This window comes from Anoplolepis gracilipes, chromosome 4 (genome assembly GCF_047496725.1).
Source record: "Anoplolepis gracilipes chromosome 4, ASM4749672v1, whole genome shotgun sequence".
In the NCBI taxonomy this organism is placed as follows: domain Eukaryota; kingdom Metazoa; phylum Arthropoda; class Insecta; order Hymenoptera; family Formicidae; genus Anoplolepis; species Anoplolepis gracilipes.
Genome location: NC_132973.1, coordinates 1,815,519 through 1,832,074, shown reverse-complemented (window position 1 = coordinate 1,832,074; position 16,556 = coordinate 1,815,519). Strand labels below are relative to the sequence as shown.

General features: G+C 31.4%; 4 protein-coding genes across 6 annotated transcripts; 1 reads left to right on the top strand and 3 right to left on the bottom strand.

Moving 5' to 3' along the window:
• Positions 1-1,178: 1,178 nt before the first annotated feature.
• On the bottom strand, positions 1,179-4,480 carry LOC140665459 (omega-amidase NIT2-like). The gene is made up of 6 exons (XM_072891614.1): positions 4,313-4,480; positions 3,777-3,926; positions 2,999-3,183; positions 2,497-2,665; positions 1,964-2,197; positions 1,179-1,516 (listed from the first exon to the last, which is right to left on the bottom strand). Exons 1-6 carry the CDS (start codon positions 4,356-4,358, stop codon positions 1,422-1,424), a joined length of 879 nt encoding a protein of 292 aa, XP_072747715.1. The 5' UTR covers positions 4,359-4,480; the 3' UTR covers positions 1,179-1,421.
• A 725-nt stretch (positions 4,481-5,205) lies between these two features.
• Positions 5,206-8,112, bottom strand: LOC140665460 (G-patch domain and KOW motifs-containing protein-like). Its single transcript, XM_072891615.1, has 5 exons — positions 7,959-8,112; positions 7,219-7,537; positions 7,016-7,119; positions 6,585-6,889; positions 5,206-5,736 (listed from the first exon to the last, which is right to left on the bottom strand). Exons 1-5 carry the CDS (start codon positions 8,093-8,095, stop codon positions 5,363-5,365), a joined length of 1,239 nt encoding a protein of 412 aa, XP_072747716.1. The 5' UTR covers positions 8,096-8,112; the 3' UTR covers positions 5,206-5,362.
• A 28-nt stretch (positions 8,113-8,140) lies between these two features.
• Apc7 (anaphase-promoting complex subunit 7) lies at positions 8,141-11,121 on the bottom strand. Of its 2 annotated transcripts, none has more exons than XM_072891612.1 (5): positions 11,029-11,121; positions 9,974-10,844; positions 9,480-9,894; positions 9,147-9,421; positions 8,141-9,072 (listed from the first exon to the last, which is right to left on the bottom strand). In XM_072891612.1, exons 2-5 carry the CDS (start codon positions 10,777-10,779, stop codon positions 8,850-8,852), a joined length of 1,719 nt encoding a protein of 572 aa, XP_072747713.1. In that variant the 5' UTR covers positions 10,780-10,844; positions 11,029-11,121; the 3' UTR covers positions 8,141-8,849. The 2 variants fall into 2 exon arrangements, with proteins under 2 accessions (XP_072747713.1, XP_072747712.1); XM_072891611.1 differs by having other exon boundaries at positions 10,952-11,080.
• A 56-nt stretch (positions 11,122-11,177) lies between these two features.
• LOC140665456 (uncharacterized) lies at positions 11,178-15,415 on the top strand. Of its 2 annotated transcripts, XM_072891609.1 has the most exons (15): positions 11,178-11,246; positions 11,348-11,474; positions 11,540-11,643; positions 11,721-11,890; positions 11,967-12,142; positions 12,223-12,277; positions 12,364-12,487; positions 12,572-12,699; positions 12,770-12,896; positions 12,992-13,134; positions 13,239-13,350; positions 13,418-13,720; positions 13,815-14,147; positions 14,276-14,371; positions 14,651-15,414. In XM_072891609.1, exons 2-15 carry the CDS (start codon positions 11,465-11,467, stop codon positions 14,732-14,734), a joined length of 1,965 nt encoding a protein of 654 aa, XP_072747710.1. In that variant the 5' UTR covers positions 11,178-11,246; positions 11,348-11,464; the 3' UTR covers positions 14,735-15,414. The 2 variants fall into 2 exon arrangements, with proteins under 2 accessions (XP_072747710.1, XP_072747711.1); XM_072891610.1 differs by having other exon boundaries at positions 11,215-11,474; positions 11,724-11,890; positions 14,651-15,415.
• Positions 15,416-16,556: the final 1,141 nt, after the last annotated feature.

Below are 16,556 nucleotides of genomic sequence, written 5' to 3'. Positions count from 1 at the left end.
CCAAACTCATCATGAATAATATTCTCAGAGCTATATGAGCCAGATTATGATAATGATTGACATGGGAGCGTGTATCCCTTCTAAAAAAAGAGAGCTTGGATCTGCCTATAGATTAGCATAAAAATCAGAGCGAACGGGAGAGAGTACGATATCTGCTGGGCGAAGACAGCGGCTCGTATCTGATCGTCTCTTGCATTTGAGTTTTAAATGTGCATCGCGCATATAAGCGGGTTTCGCGTGAAAATCGCGGAACTCGACAAGCGACGGAGTCGTTAGAACAAGTATGATAAGAAGCATGCCCGAGATTATAAATTTGTAATTTAAATTTAAGTAAATAACGCATATCCATTCAATATACGCGTAATCTGGCCCCGAATATTCCCGATATAATCTCAATCTTTTTTTGCAAAAAGTTTTGCCAGATATTTTTATGGCAAATAAAATTAAATAGCTGATCTAAAATATATACACTTTTATATCGTTGTTTGAATATTTTCACCGAAAAAAGAAAGAATTCTTTACCTATAAGTAAATATACACTCTTAGGGGCCAGGTATTATATAATAAGCCTTAAATTGTATGTTAAAAAACCTTTACAATGATTCAGAGCAAATTGATTTGACAATTTTATTGTCTCACCTCGAAAAACGAGGTCTTCTTAACTGGCGAAGAACGCGCAATCTTGTCCTTTTTTCGCGTCTCGTCATTATATTTTTGCTCTCTTCTTCTTCTCCCTATTCCAATTCAGGAGAGAATTATTCGACCAATTCCTCTAAGCTTACATTTTAAATTAATATTTACAAAAGAGAAAAATAAGGTGTATATATATATATATATATATATATATATATATATATATATATATACACAAATTTCAAATGTAAATAGCTAGACAATAGCTTTAATATTACTATAATATACGTAATTACTTTCGATTGTAATTATGTCATGTACTAATCAAGGGGCCTTTTATGTATGAATGAATCGGAATCCATATATTACAATAAAATTTAATTAATAAATGACCTCTAAATGAATCAGAACCTATGATAATAATTTTCTAGTTTTAATCTTCCTTTGATTTTCCTCGATCGACAAAGAGATATATCGTTTTCTACAGGTATATCGATAACAGGGAATATATTTAATGATAGGATAAATATAAGAGAATTTGAATATATATACATCGAAGAATATAAAGTTTATTCATACAGAAACCGATGATTATACTTATACATACCTGTAATATATATATACAATATACGCGTCGCGTGTTTCTCTCCTAGTCTCGTGTGTGACCTCGATACGAGAAAGTTTATCGACAGGTGTATTGGAGTATAAAATTTAGATCGCCCACCGTTATTGAGCTTGTTGCCGTACAAAATTGCTTAATGGTGCATAACGCCATACGTTACATCTTCCTAATCTTCCCCTTTCCAAATAGTATCATACAAATCTGTACGTCGTTGATTGAACGTCGGAATTTGCGCTCTGACTTCGTCCACGATTTTCAAATCTGTGTTGATAATGTATTACATATTTCAATGTGTATAAAATGCAATATAATATTATTTCTTACTTATACACATACATTAATTTTTATATCATTTAACGTATCCATAATTATTGTCTTGGATGCAGTTCGAAAATATTTCTTACAAGAGGGTATTTGAAAATATTCTAATTCTCATAACATAATGAACGGACAAAATTTTATAGACAATACAAATTACTTTAAATATTAATTAAATTAATGAAACATATAATACATTCTCTTCTCTTAAATGAAAAAATTCTTTTATAACACGTATATAATATTATATTAAACAAAAATATCGTGATTTCTCTTATATGTTAATATGTTTCACAATTACAAAGTTGTATAATTTTCAGTATAATGTTTTCTCTGTATACAACATTAAGTCTCACTTGGCCGTTGTTCTAGTTTGAGAGGATTAATTACCTATGTCAGAGACCACCATGCCTTCGTCAGCTTCCAACTCGTCAAGGATTTCTCCCCAAGGGTTAGTTAACTGAGTATGCCCCCAAGCGACGTATCCAGGCGGTGAACCACGTGCCGGCGATACGCAGGCTACGTATAATTGATTGTCATTTGCTCTGGCACGCTGTAATAATGACCAATGCAACGGGCCAGTGGTCATATTAAATGCCGCCGGGTATATCAACATCTGACAACCTGATATCACGAATAAGACGAAATCAATAGCGAACAATAAAGAATGATAATATGAAGTTTTAATCAGTTTCTTTTCTCGTGAAAGTTTCAAAGAATATAAAAGTTACCATAATCATATTTAAGTTATCTGCATAATTAACGCATTAACATATTTATCATAACGCAATGATCTTTTTTCAAAAAATAATAAAAGTTTAAACCACAGCTTTGAGCGTCAGTGATGGTGAAAATCTTGTTAAATTCTGCCGTGTTTTTACAATGAATTAAACTTTGACATTTTCCGTCTAATATTTGTTCACCTTTGTTTCTATACAGACGTGCCATTTCCTCAAATCTGATATCATAGCAAATGCCGATGCCGATTTTGCAGCCTTTCGCTTCAAAGGTAGTAAGGGAATTACCAGGCGACAGCGAATCGCTCTCGCGAAAAGTGATTTTGCCTTTAATATCGATATCGAACAAATGCATCTACAAACAAGAAAATGCACATTGTCTCACGTATACAATAGCATTTATTTTAAATTATATTTATTTTAAATTATATATGCATACAAATACTTTAAAATATTTTCATAATCCTCTATAACACGTTTTTTTTACATACTTATTTTATAATATCATATTAATATTAAAACATTTTTGAATATATAAAATATATTTTTTTGAATAAAATTACTTTTATTAATATTTAAAAATGTAGACTATAATTAATAAGAAAACAATATACGTGCTTAATATTTTAAAGAATACTTTTGAAATATTTTCTGTATACATATATGCCTGTTTAAAATTAATCTTTACCTTCCTGTGCTTGGCTATGAGTTTTCCGTCAGGTGCCCATATGGTGCAAGTATTGTATAACTTTTCATTATCCCTCTCCGGTATCGTACCAGCGACCACATAAACATTGTTTTTTTTCGCAGCCTCTGATAAAACCGCGCTTGTCTCGCCGTCAGGAATGCTCTCAGCATATCTCGCGAAATGAGCTATTCATTTCAACATTAACGCGACATGATATACGAATAAATGGCATGTATATATATATACAATTATTTGACACAAAATGCAATATTTTATTATTAAAAAATTTTCTCTTCTTTTAATATATAATACAGACTCTCTTACTTTTAATAGGAATATTTTTAAAGCTTTATCACAGAGGAAGAGAGAGATAGACAAAAAAATCTGTAAATATTTTAAAAATGTAGACTTATTAGGTGAACATGTGCAACATAAAAAGATTGTTTTCTTCTTTTTCAAATAAACTCATGATTTAAAAGAATGTGTCCAAATATCTTGTTTTTTTCAAAGAAACAAAAATTATTAGAAATAAAGATTTGTACGATTTCAAAAACCAATTATATTATTTTATTGCGGTTCTAATAAGGAAAAACATTTCTTATAATTAGAGTCATTATTTTGGATATAATATTATATATATTATATTTTACGTAAGTTTGATATTTCAAATTCATCATATCTTTTAAATGCATATTTAGATAAGTATTTCTAAAATGCCTCATGTAATACTAGATATATATTACACGTAAGTTTGATAAATATTTTATAGAATAATTACATGTTCCATATGGAGAGTTGAAACATTCCGGCAATACTACGATATCGGCACGTTCATGCTGTTTCGCGCGCTCGATGAAAGAAACGGCACGTGACACATTCGCCGGCTTGTCATCGCCTACGGTCAGCTGTACCAATGCCAAACGCAATGCTGAAATACATACTTCGTTATCCCCTTAATAACGCGTTTTCCTATTAATTCTTCTGTCAACGTCATGGTCATTTCAAACTATATTGTAATTAAGGGGATCTTAAAGTTTGTATCACCTACCAAAATCTAACCTAAAATAACAAAAAGTTTTACAAATGTTTTTCAAGTAAAAATGTATGAAATCCAGCCTATAACCTATACGAATTCATATTGCAGATAGTGGGAGCACATGACATAACAAATATATACGTTATATATGCGTATATTAATTACGCATATGTTTTTCACTTTTTTCTTTGTTTTTATTATGTAAATATACAACAAACTCACTCGCAATTCTGAATTTCACTTGTCAACGAAATACAGATAATTGTTAAACCACTTACTTGTCATCGTTCTTATTCCGCGTAGCACGGTGTTCGCACGCAACATAACAGGTTGAGTTTCTTTACACTGGTGCCTGATGCCAGATAGAAGACTCTAACACACACTACCGTAGTGGAAGAAACCTCACTGACGCACACAAGCACAACCCACGACCGCGTACTGCATACTGCCACGTAACACATGTATGTACGCATGCGATTGCGTAGGTGTGCGTCATTTCCCCCACCATTACGGTAGCGTGTGTCAGCGTCTTCCCTCTTCTATTTGAATCTGGTATCAGTGTGTTCCTTATCTCTATGATAAGGAAAACTGAGAATTCAGAGAATTATCTACGTTAGAGGAAAATAAGATTATTTTTCCTTCTATCACGCATTTAATTATATGTCCATATAAAAATGCAAAAGAGAGAGAGAGAGAGCTTAACGCAATTTCAAAATATTTGATGATTATTTCCAGACAACATGCATGTTTAAAAAATATCTTAAAGATGTTTCTTTCTTATGTCTCTTAATGATTTTTAAAATATCTTTGTTTTTCGAGTTATCGCACGATGATAATGAGATTTATTAAGAGGTAGTCTTAGCCAAGTACAGCACAGTAAGAAGCACTGTGTATTTTTTTATATTATACATATAAATATTTGTCAAGTAACAAATCTTGAATTATTTAATCTTGTGCAGAATTCTTCGTCAATCTTTTTTTTAACAATAAATTTTTAAAAATGAAAAACTTTTCCCTATTAAAATAGGATACATGTAAACATTTTATTAAGAAAATTACTCTAGTTTGTATACATCGAGTTTTGATGATAAAAATTTAAATTAAAAAAAATAATATCTATAATATGGCTTGAATTTTTTCATTGGTAAAACTCCACTTGAATATTACATTTTATTTTGTGCCCAAAATTATATTAATAGAAAAAAATGACTTTAAAAGAAGTTTATCCAAAAATTAAGCCATATGGAAAAATAAGTTTTATTAAAAAGACATACAAATAATGTTATATAAATCTGTATGAAATAAAACATACACGGGATTTATATATATTATCGTCTACTAGATGATCGAGACCTGTGTTTTTTAGATTTTCTTTTGACATAAGGTTCAGTTACTTTATCGCTCCGTCGTTCTCGTTCTTTATCTTTTCCTTTGTGTTTTTTAGACTTCTTTGCTTTTTTTGTTCTATCACTACTACTGGAACGCCTTCGTTTTCTATTTTTCTTATTGTCACTACTCTCAGAAGATGAATCCTTTTGCCGCTCCTTTGATTTCTTTGTTTTATATTCATAATCTTTTTTCTTATGTTTTCTTTTCCTTTCAAATACATCTGAATCACTGTCCTCCTTACTATTGAAATAATCTAAAGATTTCTGTTTATTTCCATCTTCCTTGTTTTTATGTTCTTCATACTTAGCAGCATCTGAAATTAGATTCATTAATATACTAAAGATTAAAATTACATTAATAAAGTGTACAAGTGTTAAGAAATAAAAATTTTTAAACAGATATGATAGCCAAATATATATAGTTGAATATTCATATATTTTCCATATTTTTAATATGCTCTTGGTCCTATGTTGTAACCATATTGAACTACTACAGAAGCAAAAGAAATCATTTTTTTTATTACATATTAAAATAACCTAATTTTCTGCATATTACTATTTTGATGATATAGATTATAGATTGATATTGAAATAAAAATGTCTTTTTTTGTATTAATATTCTGGTAATTTAAAAAATATTTGCAATTTTTTAATTTTAAATCTAAAGCAGTTTTTAAAACAAGATCTAAACAACTAGTAAAAAGACAAGTTGTTGGAAAAGAAGAAAATTATAATTTCATTATTTCTATAACAGAATAGTATATTCATATAATACAGCATATATATTCTTGCAAATAAAATTTATGTAAAAAGAGAAATTTGTAAAACAGTCTGATATATAATTTGATACTTGTTTCCAATGAATATTATATTACAAAATGGATATTATATTACAATTGATAAAAAAATTGGTTATTTATTAAAATCCAAGAATGTAAAAATCTTTCCGCATGATTTCTCCTTTTGTGCTCTTTATAATTCAATATAATTTCAAAAAAAGCCAAGAAATTATAGTAATTGTTATAATCAGTTTATTAATTTGTTTATTAAATTACAAGTTAAAAATTGTAAAAAAAAAATTATATGTATGTTTATGTATATAGATATATATATTTGACATATATTTAATTTTTAAAAAATTTCTAAAAAATAATTTACTAACTTAAAACCTTAGAATTTTTCAAATATTCTGCTTTTGTTACTGCTTGTACTATGCACTCGTTCACAGAAATAATATTTCCATTTAATGTCATTTTTACAATTAATCTTCCCGCATCGTCAAAACCTTCTACTTGGCCATATGTGTTGGATCGCTTGCCAACAATGATTTTTATAAAACTTCCTTTTTCTATTTTTAATTCTTCCTCTTCTTTTTTAACGTTTCCACCTAGTTTTTGCAGTGCTATCTTATCCGCACCAAGTCCCATTCCTACTGGCCGTACTTCAGGTACAATAGTTGTTACAAGTCTACAAAAAAATAATATATAAGAATATGAAAAAAATATAAATAATTTGTATCTAAAAATGTGTGCAATAAAAAATGTCATAAATACGCAGTACACATATTAATTTCTATGAAAGAAAAGCTCTTACTTTGGATTTTTTCCAATCCCTCCTCCAGATTTCCATCCCATACCTCGCAACATAGCTGTTCCAAAGTCTTCTATTGGCACTTTCTCATAATCTTCTAATATACTCTGCATAAAAAATAAAAATATTAAGTATGTACATAATTTCTATGATTTGATTTTATGACAATATATTATTAATATAATATTATTAGTTTAATAACTTACTTCCTCTGCGCCATTTAAAGTTTGTCCTTTTATTAAGGGTAAAGTTAAATTGTTTACATTATCTTTTTCTTCTATCGACTGGAGATCTTCTATAATTTCTTTAGCTGCTTGTTCATCTAATTTACTTTCATTTTCATCAGGTGATATTGTTTTTATTTGTATATTAGAAACAGCTTGTTGAATATTAGAAACTTCATTTTTACTCTTTAATTTTTGTTTAGTATAGATATCGGCATTTACTTTATTAATAATTCTATCATGCCAAGTCTGAGATTTCAATAATGGGATAACAAGAGGTTCCTTTTTCTCTTCTTCTTTCCTAAACAAAAATATTTTTATTAAATATACTTGTATTATCGTAGAATCTATTAAATCTTAAATTATTTGTTTATAAAAATTATGATGTATAAATTATATACGCATTTAATTCAATTTATTAAAAATAATATTTATTAAATTTTATGCAATAAAAGTATGATAAAGTAAAATTTCACATTTATTACATTAAATTATATTATATTAATATTTCATGTTTTAATCATAAGAATTATATAATAATTATTAGTTAAAATTGAAAAGAAGGAGAATGAAGGAGATAAGGCAACAAAATTTGAAATACGGAAATCAATTGCTATTTAAAGTACATGTTCGTAGTAAGGTTAGGTTAGTTTTTTCATGCGGAGGTGTGTGTACACACGATTGCATTGATTTTCTCGTTACAATGAATTTCCTCGACTTACCCGATCACTTTAATCGCCTTTTCATCGAGGCATTCAATATATTCCACTTTTTTCTCCTCATGTGGCACCTGTTTGTCCAGTAGTGGTTTTTTCACCGATTTTACAAAACTAAACGAAATCTTTTTACTTTCTTCCATTTTGGATTTACAATTTATTTTGAATTACTTTACGAAAGAAATCTAGTCTGCTTTCGTTTCTTTTATTGAATATACATTCTTATACAAAAAGCTTTACAGTAAAGTTTTTTTTATTCACCGAACTTATAGAGATCAAACGAAACACAACGAGACACTTACCATCACAGTCACAGATCACTGCCACTAGCGCTAGCCGCTAGCGCAACGAACCGCTACGCGCATGCGCATTATACATATTTAGCGCGCGTTTCTTACATCGAAATAAAGATGAAAAAAAAAAAAAAAAAAAAAAACATTAATAAAAATTAAGAATGAAAGTCAATTACAAATAATATATAACAAAATTTTAAAAATTCATATACACATATAAATATATATCTTATAATAAATACAATATAAAAATTCCTTTTCAAGGGAACAGATTAGAACAATTAAATGCATTCTACTGTATATACTTTGAAGGAGAGAATATTATTTCAGAGCAATTAATTTTATAAATGACAAAATTGTTAATAGAATTATGTCAAACAAATCTTATTATCTGATATGAATAAAAAAATGAAAATTATACATTTTGTTTTATTCCATTAAGTTCATCTAATCATAACCATCAGTCTCATTTCATTTAATGTGTATGGAATTATGCTTACAAGATCCTTTCTTAAGAAAATTGGCTTTAATCGATCGTTAAATCAAGCAACATGAAAGATCGATCGATTTTAATTGGTTACTAGTCTCTTTACAACGAAAATGGTTACTGGCTGTTGGCTTCCAAGTCCATATCTGACCAAATGGCTTCGGTTTCGCTCTCTTCGGGTGCCTCGTCATTGTCAGTGTCTGGTAGACCATCACCAACATCGTAAGTTGTATCAGCCTGTTCCTCACCAACAGTCATATAATACGCAGAGTCTAGTTTACTAGAGGAATTGTCTAGCCTGTGCATTCCCTCTAGAGCTCTCCTGTTGCTTGGGTCCAAACTGAAAATAAAAAATAAAAAAGCTTCATCTAGATTCATAATATAGATTAATGATTATAGAAATGTGAAATATACCTCAGAGCTATGGTGTAATGATCTAAAGCTTTCTCTTCGTTGTGCACTCTTGCCCACAAGTCTCCCAAAGTTTGATGAAGTTTACAGGTAGAATTATTTTCCACCTGTCTTTCGAGCAATTCAATAGCTGCTTCTAAATTCATTTCTTGTTCATATATCTCCGCAAGCAAATATACCGCGGGTAAATAGATTTCATCTTGGGACAATGCTTTTTCAAGAAGATTCTTGGCCTTACTCACTGATACGGGATCTTTCATTAAAACGGATGCGTATAACTGAAAATATAAAAATGCATTATAATGTATTCGGGATTTCTTTCAGACTTTAACTCACCGTTAGAACCCTTGCGGTATGTCCAAGTTGTTTGCAAGAGCTGCTGGCGATATTCAAAGCCTCTCGCAGTCTGTGCATCCCGACGAGACAATCTACTAAGCCTTTATGTGGCTCATATCTATAGGGTTTCAATTGCACTGCGTGTCTGAAAAAGAACAACGCGTCCTGATACTTTTTCTGCTCGATGAAAATGTTACCACGTAATATGGTAGCCTCTATGTCATTCGGATTTAAATTCAATGCTTGAGCAGTAAGAGTGTTTGCTCTACTGAATTTCCTAGCGGCATATAAGGAGTACGCCATAGCCACATAGATCTCGCCAGTGCATTCGTTGTTAGCAGTTATCGCCGGTATCAGTCGTTCCAAGTCTTTGATATAGTGCATCTTGTATAGAATCGCAGCATATATATCCACTCTGTAGACAAATGATAAATATTCCTATGAAAAATATTTTTTGACAAAATATTACAAACAATACTTGAAACTTGTATTACCCTTTTGTTATATCAGGTTCGATAATTCGGGCTCGCTTTAGACATAGCATAGCATTCTTATCGTCACCTGCGTAATAGTAACACTTGCCCATGATAGTTAAAAGATTGAAATTATCCCTGAGTAGAACAACATTATCCAATGACCTCAACGTGGTCACAGCATGAGTGTATTCTCTATTGTGAATGTGAGCATGTGCCTTGATCCAGGTGTTAAGCCACTCCAGATTCATTGAATTTGAGACAGAGTTGACAATCAGGGAGTTGACTTCTACACCTTTCACTCCTAAGGACAGGAGACCTTCGGCCGCTTCCAGAGCCAGCGGACATTCCCTTAGAACTTCCTTATATGTAGTAATAGCGGATCGTTCCATTCCCTGTTCATAAAACATCTTGGCCAGTGCCATATTTACTTTGGCGGTACGTTGCTTGCCAGGGATGCTCTGTAATACTTGCAATGCTTCCTGCATGTTTTTCGATTTCACCAGACATAGATGTATCTGATACTTTATATTCACATCTGACGGTAGATCCTTTTGTCCATCCAATAAAGATTTTCCTGTGCCTTTAGATTTTAGCAGACACTTGCGAAACTGCAGAGCCTTCTTGTAGAGAGTCTCTGCTCTGCGATACTTGCCTAGATAGAAGTGAGCATCCGCATAATAGACATACACATGAAACTTGGTGTAACCAGGTAACATATCAGCATTATGCTCGCTGAGAGACAACACCAAGTTTGTTAGAGAGATGACATTTGAATATAATGCTTGATCATAAAGCAGCTTGATTTGTTCAAATATCCCTGCCATGGTTAGTTCTTTCTTTCAATCTGTCTTTGATAGATTTTACTTCAAGTTACCAGCACACTTTAAATCTATGAAAATAATATTGAAAATATATTTTCTGTAAATTTCTCAGAATATTTTTCAGAATATAAAAGAAATAGTATTTATATATATATATATATATATATGTGTATACAAAATTTATCGAGTCTGCAATTTTCTAATTCGACGTGCGTATAAGCGTTAACAAACACATTTGCGAGAAATATTAACTTCAAAGTAATAACTTGGTGAAACGCCATGTAGAATAAATATACATAATCTAGAAGATTGTTGTGATTTGACATATATCCTTCGGACTTTGGAGTTGTTTGCAAGAAGTTTGCACGATACACCGCTAGAGGACGTTACAATACGTTTGCATGCGGCAAATGTAATATATATAATATAGAATAGCACTGAAATTACTAAATATCATATTAGCATTAATTGTAAGATTTTTGTTTTCCTTTTCCAAGAATAATATAATAATTTATATTGTGTGTTTTGAAAAAAAAAAAAAAAAAAAAAAAAAAAAACTATTGTGTTATAGCAAAAAGACTTGAAGTTGATTCGGTCAACGGATTTTTGCAACAATATCTGTCGTCAAGTAGAACAAAATAGAACGCGATTGTACAATTCCGATATTAAAAAAAAAAAAACATTAAAGATGCAAGAAGGTAAATATTAAACTTGGATTTCTACCGAGCTATTGTAATTTTTAATATTTTTTAAATATTTACAGCTTCTGAGAATGCTCATGCAAATACGCCGAATGTCAAGTTTATCGACATGTTGATCGGGCAATGGACGAAACGAACGGGAAATGATCCGCATCAAGCGCAAGAGGTTTGCGCTTCGTTCCCTCTCTTATCAAAATTCAATTTTATTAGAGTAACGCCTTTTAACAAATAGCAAAAATATAGCAGGTGACTGAAAATGTGAGCACGCAGGAAAATGCGCAACATACTGTGCAGAAGCGGGAGCGCATTATTCAAGATCTGAGGCGGAAGCTGAAGGAAAGCCAGGAAGAGGCAGCCTTTTTGTCCACCTCCTTGGAATCAGAAACGCGCAACAAGGAGGAGATTCGGATGAAGTAAAATTTTCCAGTTTGTTTTTCGCACGATCTCTTGCGCGCGTCCTGCAATTTAATTTTTCTTTCGACGCGACAGATTAAACGCCACTTGGGAATCTATCCAGACCATCACGGAATATTTCAACTACATCAGCGAGATCCTCGCCATCTGTCAACAGCAACGCGTTATTTTGTCCTCTACATATGACAACGTGATTCTGAAACAACAAGAAACTATCCAGAAGTTGCAATCGAGCAACGTGAAATCAAAAGGTGCGCTCCTATAGTTTGAATTATTCGAATCTTAATCGCGTGCAAAAATGTTTGCTGTACGATTAATTTTATAATTGTAGATCTGGAGGATCGTGTTACGCAATTAAAAAATGCATTGACGCTGCGGGAAGAAAGGTAATTTTCGTACTGTAAATAATTTGTCACATAAATAAATGATGAGAGAGAAAGAGAGAGATTATCAAGATGATTTTTCGAATCAGATTACAGGAGGCGATGATGGAGCAGAATAAAATATACAAACAGTTGGAAAATTCTGAATACGAACTACAGTCGCAGAAGAATGAATTGAACACGTATACAAAGGAAAAGCTGACACTCGTGCAAGTATGTATCACAATTTTTTAAAGGAATTTCGTGATTTTTTTATGTTATAAATTTTTATTGAAAATTTTAACTTTTCTTTTACAGGAACAGCAACGCTTGATATTAGAAAATGAAAATTTAAAATCGCAATTACAAATAACTGAGAAAGAAAAATGCGACATCGCAAAATCAGCTGCACAACTGGAAAACAAATTGCTGCTTCAAGAAGAAAAGTAAGTTATCAAGTCAAACTGATAAATCATCATATGAAACGGTGACATAACAACTAAATCATTTTTTAAGGATGCAATATATATCGACAGAGACAAATAAATTGCAAAAACAAGTAGAAAATGCCGAGCACGAATTTCATTCGCAGAAAAGTAACTTGACGAGAGCACATGCTGAAGAGAAGAAAATACTTGTCGAAGTACAATCGCATTTTTCCTTGTTTTCTTTTTTCTTCCTTTCTTTTTTAATTAATCCGTAAAGACATAATTCTGCTTAATAATAAATATTTTTCAGGAACAAGAACGATTGTTATCGGAAATTGAAAGTTTACAATCACGAATGAACATGCTCGAACAAGACAAGAGTAATATTACAGAAACGATCGTACAAAAAGATACTCTTCTCTCAAAACTTCAGGATGAAATTCTCACGTATAAGTGAGTATTTAAATAAAATTTATTCGATATTTTGAAAATATCTTTTACATTATTGTTTTATAATATTGTTATAACTCTGTTTAAAATTATCTTTATTATAATAGAAACGAAATGGAAATGATGCGAACGAATTACAACGAGGTAAATACTAAATATGAAATATTAACAGAGAAGCAAATTATGTGGGAGAAAGAATCGTGTGCGAAAACGGAAAAGGTAAATTGCATGTGAAGGCATTAATTCTGACATTTTTTTATTAGTGATAGAATATTATATTTTTTAGATCCAGACTTTAGAGGCAGTATTAAGCGCAATAAAACAAAGGGAGAACAAATTCATTAATGATGTAAACAGAATGGAGAAGAAATTAACTAACGAAGTAAATTATTCCAAGGATCTCGCAAATAAACTTTCGAAGGCGCAAGAAAACTTGCAGTCTGCACAGAAGAAAAATGTTGAGATACAAAATATTTTAGAAATAACTAAGAGCACCGGTGAACTTACCAATACCGAACTTGAGCAACAACTGAAAGTTCTGCAAAAGGAGAAGGAAGAAATTATAAAACGAGAAAATATGAAGATTAAGGTAAAAAATGCGAACAAACTTATTGCATTAAGATAAAAGTTTATGCTCAAAAAATCTACTCAATAAGCTTCTTAAATCTATTTTTTACTTCTAGAACACGGAAATTTTGTATGAAAACGCGCAAGCCAAGCATGCCGAAGAAGTGTCGGCCTTGAAGAGTAATTATGAATCACAATTATTGGAGTTGAAAAAGACTACAGATTCTCTGAATAATATGATTAATAATGTCAGAAAAGAGAATACCGCGTTGAACAAGTCCTTGATAAAAATAAGAACGGAGAATAGCGAGTTAAAGCACGAATATAAATTAATTATGCAGCGCAACGAGGATCTTCAGGAGAAGTTAAAAGCAACCACGGAAGCATCGCAGATGAAATCAATCGAGCATCGAAAATCTAAGAGTGAATTTACCATGTCTCAGCCTAACGTAAGTGAATGCTAGCGATTAATGCTAATTGTTATCGATTATTCCGCTTCGCGGAATATGAAATTAATATAATATCAAATTTTATGCCGCTCTTATAAATTATCCCGATTCTTTAAATCATGTTTAAGATTTTCACATTTACGGACGATGAGAAAGATGAGCCATCGCCGCCGATTTTCGCATACTCGATGAATATCAGTACTTCGAAGGAAAATCAAAAGGAGGTACAGACATTTAATATTAAATTAAAAAATAATTAATAAAAAAAAAAAAATATAAGTAAAGGCGAAACATAAACGAACGATGATAATGACATCTTTTGCACGGGTTAGAGTAGGCTATTGAAATAAGTGAAAGTGAGAGCGAATGAGTGAGTTTTTTTAATATATAATCTTATTCATCCTTCCATTCACTTCGTCGTTACTCGAGATATTAAAGTAATATAACGAATTATAAGGTAGAAACGTCCTCATTGATTTTTTTATGGTTTCTCCTGTGTGCAGCAAGAGGCAGAAGTTACGTCAGCTGGAAGGAAGTTCTTCAAGTCGCGTTCCGGCCAACCGCGTACCTACACCAAGCGACGATAATGAGACTTACAAAGGAATCGGTCTTGATTCGAATAGAATACATCTGGGATCTGGGTGAACACCTCAGATTCTTTTTCATTTACATATTTCATTGTTATCATCATTGTTAATTAGTAGTGTTAGAGAGAAATACACATATAAAAAAAAATATATCTATATAATTCATCGGCAAATTATGAATTAGAGATTAGGTATTTGATATTTGGTGTAAAATTATAATTTGATGAGTAAGTAGCTACATTTGGGGTAACGTCGCGGATATAGAGAGGAAATCATCATCGCGTGCTTTCGAAAAAACGCCTACGTATCTTTGACACAAGGGAGATTGTAGCCACGGGTGGAAGCGCGCAGAACTTAATTTTAAACATGACTCATTGGACCGCCATCCAGCCAATAAATGATCCTCTTTGAATCGACTCAAATTACGTAACGTAATAGAATTATGCGTATATCTCGTCATCGCTGATGAAAGATTTTGTCATTTTCTTTTTGTTATACAGATCACTGGAACGCAGTCCGCCCATTTTTTTTTGTGAAAGTGTATCATTTTTATATCATGTCCTGTTCAATTTCTATTGTTATTTTTAATTAATTTAATAAAATTATCTTAGAGAGAGAAAGAGCAACCGTCATATTCTCTCAAACTCCTCTAAACTTTTATTCCACTTCTATTCCTCGAATCTTCATTGTCTTCATTATCTAAATTAATATACAGTGATTAGATCTTTCGTTCTTTTGGTATATTCTCAGGATATTTACAATTTCCTCTGCCTTTTGCTTCATCTCATAGGCATCTGCCGCGAATCTGGATCGCGCAATAATAAACCGAGCCATATGAGAGAAGACTATTTAAAAGTAGCACGTCCCACTTTCCATGAGGGCAGCCGTATTTTTTCTTTCTGAGTCAGGACCTCGACACATTGTCTACCTGCTACACCGATACGTTATGTGTTGGTATATGCAATCGACAGATTGACAACAGTACTAGTCGTTTTGTTCAAACAAATCGGACAATCCTTGAGCCGACATTTCTGTCTTCTATTAAAGATCCATTCAAATCCCTTAAAATCCACTTTATATGATGGCGTGTATGTAAAAGATTTATTTTTTTTTTAATCATCTATTCCTTGTGTTTATTTGTTCCACAATTTTTCACGATTCATATTTTTAAAATATTTATACAAATATTGAGATTTCGTATGTTAAATCAAAAAGGTAAACAAAAATTTATTTGATTGTTTCACTATAGAGTCGTGATTAATTACAAGACTTATTAATAAAAAAATCAAATTATTCCATCGTATATGCATTTTTTAAATAGATATTAAAAATATGCGTTCAGCATATATTCTTAATTATTGTCTGTCCACATTGGCTCGCTATAATAAGAAATGGCAACCAATTCACCACAGTAAGAACACTCACTCAAATCTTGTTTCGGCTTATTTACCAGAAATGCTATCATTATTAAAGCTGTCCAATTTTCACAGCAGCTGCTTCTCTCTGAGATTTCGGAAAACCTATTTCTCGTTTATCTGAATAAGCTGCTAATATTAGAATCTCGAAACGTGTGAAATCACGTATGCTTACATAGGGTGTCTCGACAGTCACGTATATAACATAAAGGAAAAAATATCTCAGACGTCTCATTTATTGATAAATGAGCGAGCGAAGAAGGAAACAAGAGAAGCTTTGAAAATACATCGAAATCCAAGAAATGACATAAAATATAATCCTCCATTGCATCTTTATGTCTAGACAAAGATTTTCTTCTCATGGAATATCTTAGGACACCCTATATACAACCCTCTTACGTTGTTGG